Source organism: Myotis lucifugus, unplaced genomic scaffold, assembly GCF_000147115.1.
Source record: "Myotis lucifugus unplaced genomic scaffold, Myoluc2.0 scaffold_533, whole genome shotgun sequence".
NCBI lineage: Eukaryota > Metazoa > Chordata > Mammalia > Chiroptera > Vespertilionidae > Myotis > Myotis lucifugus.
In genome coordinates, this window is record NW_005871581.1 from 349848 (window position 1) to 356799 (window position 6952).

Here is a 6952-nt window from a genome sequence, read left to right on the forward strand (position 1 = left end):
AGTCAATAAACATTAGAAATTTCCATTATTTTTGTTATAGAAGATATGTAATAAATGCTAATTTCCTTCTGTCTTTTCATTCAGAAAGGAAAGAGGAAACTCTACAGTCCATTCTGAATTCCAGTAGAAGAATCAAGCAGTCATTACTGTTTGTAGTTTGCTGCATTACTACAGTGTTTCTTCAATTCTAAAATGCTTATTATTATGTGAAATTTTAATGCTTGTAAAATTAGGATTACATCTTAAAATCAATGTACAATTTGGTATAGGTTTTCCTCCTAGAAACCTTTTATTTAAAAGATGTCTTACAGCCAGAACCGGTTTGGCTCAGTGGATGGAGCATCGGCCTGCGGACTCAAGGGTCCCGGGTTCGATTCTGGTCAAGGGCATGTACCTTGGTTGCGGGCACATCCCCAGTGGGGGGCGTGCAAGAGGCAGCTGATCAATGTTTCTCTCTCATCATTGATGTTTCTATCTCTCTCTCCCTCTCCCTTCCTCTCTGTAAAAAATCAATAAAATATATTTTAAAAAAAATAAAAAAATAAAAGATGTCTTACAATTGATTGTGTCTCAGAATTGAGGAAATAAAATAATTATGCTGTCGATATAGCAGGCATGACAGTTTTAAACAAGAATAGCTATGCAACCAGAGAGTAGAGTTCAGGCCTCAGGTTTTTTGTATTACAGCAAAATACCACAATGGTCATAACCTTGAAAAAAACATGAATTTTCTATTAGTAGTCTGATTTTCCCCAGACCTCTGCAGAGTTAAATTGCTTTGGCCCCACATTTTGCTGGTTCTAAACCTTCAGTGTCAAGCTTCAGGATTTAACACTCCACCTACAAGTCTCCCCAGTTACTTCTGGGAGTCCTCTTTGCTCAGGCCAGCCCTTCCATGTGCTTCTGCTCTACACTCTCTGTAGATGTCTCCACTTTGTGCCCAGTCACTTGAGGGAAGGTGTATCTACCACTACTCAAAATCTAAACATTCTCCAGATAAATTTTCCTGCTAAATTTTTCTGCTTGGTTAAAGGTCAAGTAATCTGGGTCCCCTGCAGACATGTTAGCAGCAGTCTAGTCTTTGTTGAAACTGCATGTAATTCAGGAAGTGTCGGAGAGGAGCTTGATAGTGAGAAGCAAGTTTCAATCTTGTCTTTTTGCAATCCCCTGCTCCCTTTTAAGGCACCCTCTGAATTTCTAGATCCTGACTAGAGAAACAAGTCAAGCCCTAAGTTCCTTGACAGAACACAGACCATCTACATCCATCAGCATATAACTGACCATGTCTTTTCTGGCTCATGTACCAGCTTTGTCTACTTTCTTCTCTTAGGTGATTCCCCACTATTGCCACTAGGACTTATCTTCCAACGTGCTATCCTCCAAAATGTAAAAAGATAAAAACTTCTAGGAAGTTCTCCTCCACTTTCCTCATCCAAATGAAAAAAAAGGAATAAGAACAACTTCCATTGTGAAATTTCCCCTAAAGTTTGTCCATATTGTCCTAAATAGAGCCCAGGGGCTTTAATATGTACTTCATGGGCTTCCTTGTACTTCATTTTCAGCATTAAAAACTGTTTCTGGTTCAGTCTGGAACCACTAGCTTTTCCACAAGCATCAAAGGAAAAGTCCATTCTTCTAGAACAAAACACAGTGTTTAAGGAGCCCTTAAGAACCTTTGCAGGCATTTATATATACAGCCCATCATGTTTCCAACAAGAAGAATCTTCATTTTTAATATAGGGAAGTCCTACATCTTTTGATAATTTTCCTTTCCCTCCTCTCCATGTCTTCATCTCCCTGCCATTCCTCTTCTACCTCTGAGGATCTGTACACACAAAATTACAAACCCCTTCATCCTGTACATATCAACTCATGTAAATGAACACTTGGGGGCAAGGGGTCACTAGTTCTTCAGATTCAACCAGATTCCCCTGGGGACTCCTACCACAATTATATACACCACCAAAGAGACTGAATAACAGTATTAATCTCCAATTTAATATCCTGATAGTATGTTTGGGCTTCAGAGAGAAAAATCCTATTCTATAATATACCTAATCATTTAAAAACACACACACACACACATACACCAAAAAAGGCTAATTGGTCCATGTAGGAGGAATGCTGCAAGAAAATGTCATCCTGGTCCTAAACAAAGATCAACTTAATTACTGAAATATGAGGATTGCTATCAATAACACTTGCAAACCTACCATAATGGTCATAGTCTTCAAAAAAAAACTTGAATTTTCTATTAGTAGCTGTAAGCTGCTATAAATATTCCAGTTCATGCTGAAGGATATCTATGGGAGGGTGACTCACTGCATATATTCTTGGTGGAGCTGGGCTATGATATGAGATTATAGTGAAAATAAAAATCAAATAAAATATTCTCACTTTCCACAAAAAAAGCCCAACTACCAATTTTCTCCTCCTACTCTTAAAACATTCTGACTGGATTAGAGTTTCAACTATATGACTTGTTTTCAGGCTCAATTAAATATTTAAACATTTTTCCTAGTATTCAGCTAAAATGAACAAAATGTTTATGGTAATAGTTCTGTAATAACAGAGTTAAAGCCCTAGAGAACCCACTGTAGTTAAATCTAGCAGTGCAAATGACTGGACTGCAGGGTAAATTGTCGATTTTTTTTAACTCATTTTAGAGAGAGAAAGGAATGGGGAGAGGGAGAACGGGAGGAGAGAGAAAGAGAGAGAGAGAGAGAGGGGAAAGGGAGAGAGAGAGAGAGAGAGAGAGGGAAAGGAAAAGAGAGGGGAAAAATGGATTTGTTTTCCATTCATTGGTTAATTCTTGAATGTACCCTGATTGGAGATCAAACCCACAACCTTGGCATATCAGGATAACGCTCTAACCAACTGAGCTACCTGGCCAGGGCTGTCAGTTCTTTAGAAGCAGCTGGAACCACAAATGTGGGTTATTTTATAAATTGATATAATCAGGAAGCACCATATTGATCTTTTATAACAAAAGATGTCAAATGTTTAAACCTGTTGGCACTGGTACAAATCCCTATTCATTCCTAGATCTAATAGCAATTACTACAATCTCACTTCTTTCTCCCCAAACAACCCAGACCTGATGAAGGGTATGGCTTTGTTTTTTAAATTCAAGTTTCAATAACTTATTTATAAAATATTTCATACAGGCTTATAAAAATTATGATTGAAAAATCATTTTGTTGTACTTTTACCTTTATGTTTGAAAAGGATTGGTATGGCTCCATCAACTTTACTAGAGAAATAATTCACTTTTTACTAAAAATGGTTCAATAATATTTTCCTTGGAAACAAAAGATAGCAAACCATTGTAGAATTAAAGACAATTCTCAAGCTCTTTCTTCATAGGTTGCTGAATCAATTTTCTTGGCTGTTTTTAGTGCCAAAATAGCAGCAAAAAGCTTTCTGTTTCAGATGACTAATTTTATGAGCCTTTCTATGAAATATAGATTATTTCATTGTCAAATCTAGAGATGTGAAATTCTAAAGCCATGGGGCAATGGCTTGATAGTTTACTATTTAATAAACTAAAAAAGTAGTTTATTCATCCTCTCTCCCATTTTTTTGGGGGGGGAGGCAACCTAATTTTCGGTGGCCTTGTCTCAACAAGGATTAAAAAAATAGTTTATTCAAGTAATTGGTTAAAATCACTATAAATTAAATGAAATTTCATTTGATAGGTCTATGTTTTAAAAATATAACTGGCCGTAACCGGTTTGGCTCAGTGGATAGAGCATCGGCCTGGGGACTGAAAGATCCCAGGTTCGATTCCAGTCAAGGGCATGTACCTTGGTTGTGGGCACATCCCCAGTAGGGGGTGTGTAGGAGGCAGCTGATCGATGTTTCTCTCACTGATGTTTCTGACTCTCTATCCCTCTCTCTTCCTCTCTGTAAAAAACTCAATAAAATATATTTTAAAAAAATAAAAATATAACTGTTCTTTTTATGTGGTTATATATAAGCCTAATAAAATGAATTGCTCCATTGTGTTACTTATTTGTCCAGATCTACTCAGGAGATCAGGACATTGCTAGATGGGAAACCCCCTTCCAGAGGCTATGTTTTGATTTGGCATCTGGAAGCGGAGTTGCTGAGAGAGGTCAGGTTAATTTTGCTACAAGGGAAATCATTACCTAAAGGAATTGAACTTTAACAAAAGATTTCATATTTTGAATTGAAAGATGAGGAAGCATAGAAACAAGAAATTAGACAGTGAGGTTGATGGCTAAAATAATTCAGAAAAGGACAGCCAAGTGCAAGTTCAAATCTGGTGATTTAGAATCTCAACTTTGAATAGACAATGTGTGTTCATGTAATTTAGCTTAATCCAGGAGGTTCTTTACCCTTCATCCTCATGAAAGAGGAGTTCTGGTTCAGAAGTCAGAGCATTCCTGAAACCACTCATGTTTCTGCAGGCAATGGAGGAAGAGTCCATTCTCTGGAACAAAATAGTTTTTAGGCAGTCCTGGCTGCCCTTTTCAGGCCTCTATTCACATAGTCAAATCCCTTCATGCTTCCAATTCCAATGTTTTCATTGTTCCAAGAACAATTCTCATTTTTTAATCTAGGGAGGTACATTCAGGACAAGACAATAAACACTATTCAATTATGTGAAAGAATTGTTAAATATACATCCAAAGGAGGGCTGAAGTTGGTTAGATGCTTTATTATAGCTACATAGGCATGACTATGGCTAATTGTTGCAATTTGCTGAGAATCATATCATGTTCCACAAGATAATGTTTGCAAGAACTACCACAGTATCCAACAAAATCACTAGAATCTAAGACTTGCTCAAAGCCACTCCTTGGGAATCAATAGCCAGCTATGGGATACTTGACCCCCTGCCCTCACTGGACCGAAGTCCTGATTTTTCCTCTGTATAAATTAGAAGCTCTGAAATTAGAAATAGGGGAATATGGTGGGTTGACATCCTGACAGACCTTATCCAACTATTTCTACTTTACTGTGCAGACCACCTTCCTTAACTGATAACCATGTCTGTGGGCAGACTTGCTTTGAGAAATGTGAGCGAACGCTTCAAAAAGAAAGAAGATGCAACTGCAGTATTAAAAACCCATGCACTATCCATTTGCATATGTCTTATTCCTTCTCTCCTAAATTCTCACTGTACAATAGATTGTGGTTATTTATTAAGCTTAAGTTTGACTCAACTATTATAGATTTACTCCTTCTCCCCACCCAAACAACAGACAATTGTGAGTGGTCAGACTCACTTTCTGAATTCTGCTATCCCAAGCCTTTGACACTGTTGATACTTCATACCATGGGAGCATGTTAGTCACTACTGGGCTCAAGCGTTCTGAGGAGACTTCAGATCTACTTTGAGTGATGCTAGGAGTTTCTCGGGGTCACTTGGGAAACATGGGAGAGGAAAATAGGTAGAGTATGAGGCCAGGAGTGACTCCCTGCCCCATTCGGGGGCAGTTTTTATTTATATATTGGGCTTTTTCATACATTTCTATCAGTACAAAGAGTTCAATTGATTTTCAAAGGTTTGAAAATGGGTGGTGTGGTACATAGAGATCATAAGGGGACTCAGACTTGGTTAGAATGCCAGAACCTGCCACTTACTGTAGCAGGAGGGAAAGCACCTCTGCTCCCCAATAATAATCTCCGCACTGCCTACCTCACAAGCTCGCCGTTATGTCGAAATACCACTACGAGTGTGGGAGGCGTAAGAGCTGAGCCTGGGTTCCACTGCAGTTTTCTCCAGCCGGAAGTCCCGTCTCCCCGACCTTCCTCACCACCACCCCCCCACCCCTCACCCCCCACCCCTCACCCCTTACCCGGAAGTGGACCCCGCGGGTCTGGCTATCCAATCTGCGCTCTAGGTCTTCCATCCACTGGTGGTGGCGTCCATTCCACCCACCAAGATATGAATCCCTCGGGCCTAGAGTCCCACCCTACCCCACAAGAGTCTGACTGCACAGACCTAGATTTCTCCTCTCCTGGCCAAGATTATTTCTCTACTAGCCATGAGTTCGACTCTCTCTACCTAGAATTGGACTTGGATTCTCTTAACGAAGACCTTTCTCAGCCCATGACAGGCGCCATGACAGGGACCTCTGCAGGCGCGTATGAACCCCATCCACCTACCAAACCAGAGGATCTCACAGAGGCCGAGCAGAAAAAGCTCAGGTCCGAGCTCACTAAATTGGAAGCTGAAATTGTAACCGTACGCCATGCGCTAGCAGCCAAAGAAAGACACTGCGCGGAGCTCAAGAGGAAGCTGGGCCTCACGGCCTTGGTGGGGCTGAAGCAGAATCTGTCCAAGAGCTGGCGCGAGGTTCAGGTCTCCAACGCCTACATGAAACAAAAGACGTCAGCTGCACTGTCCACCATGGGCTCGGCCATCTGCAAGAAGCTTGGAGACATGAAGAAATCAGCCACATTCAGATCCTTTGAAGGTCTGGTGGGGACAATCAAGTCCAGAGTTGCAGGTGGCAGAGAGCTTGACAATGACTCCCTTCCTTCTTCAGCGGGGTGTGGGGATGATTGGCCCCCAGTTTCGGGGAATAGAGATGATTCACCCCCAATTACAGGGAGTGAGAATGATCCAGTTGCAGGGAGTGGAGATGATCTGGTTACGGGAACTGGGGATGACCTGCTTCCCTTTCTGGAGCAGGAATGAGCTCCTTATAACTTGCCTGGCCACCTAACCAATGCAAGAGCTCCCTTCCCTCATCACAACTGCAACTCTGCCCATCAAAAACAAGCAACCTAACCACAATGGTAAAGTTAATTCAGGAAATGGACAGAGTCCAATTTTGAGAAAAGTAATGTCCATTTTACACAGGTATTTGCTGCTGTTGAGATAGAAAATCTAACGTTTTGTACCTGGTTATTTTACACTAAAGTGTGTAGATCAAATGCATCACCATACTAGCCTTCCTGTGGTTGCATTTAAATG

General features: G+C 40.5%; 1 protein-coding gene across 1 annotated transcript; it reads left to right on the top strand.

Annotated features, from left to right (window-relative positions):
- Positions 1-5917: 5917 nt before the first annotated feature.
- Positions 5918-6673, top strand: TPD52L3 (tumor protein D52 like 3). Its single transcript, XM_006104022.2, has one exon. The coding sequence runs from the start codon at positions 5918-5920 to the stop codon at positions 6671-6673; it is 756 nt and encodes a 251-aa protein (XP_006104084.2).
- The last annotated feature ends 279 nt before the right edge of the window (positions 6674-6952 follow it).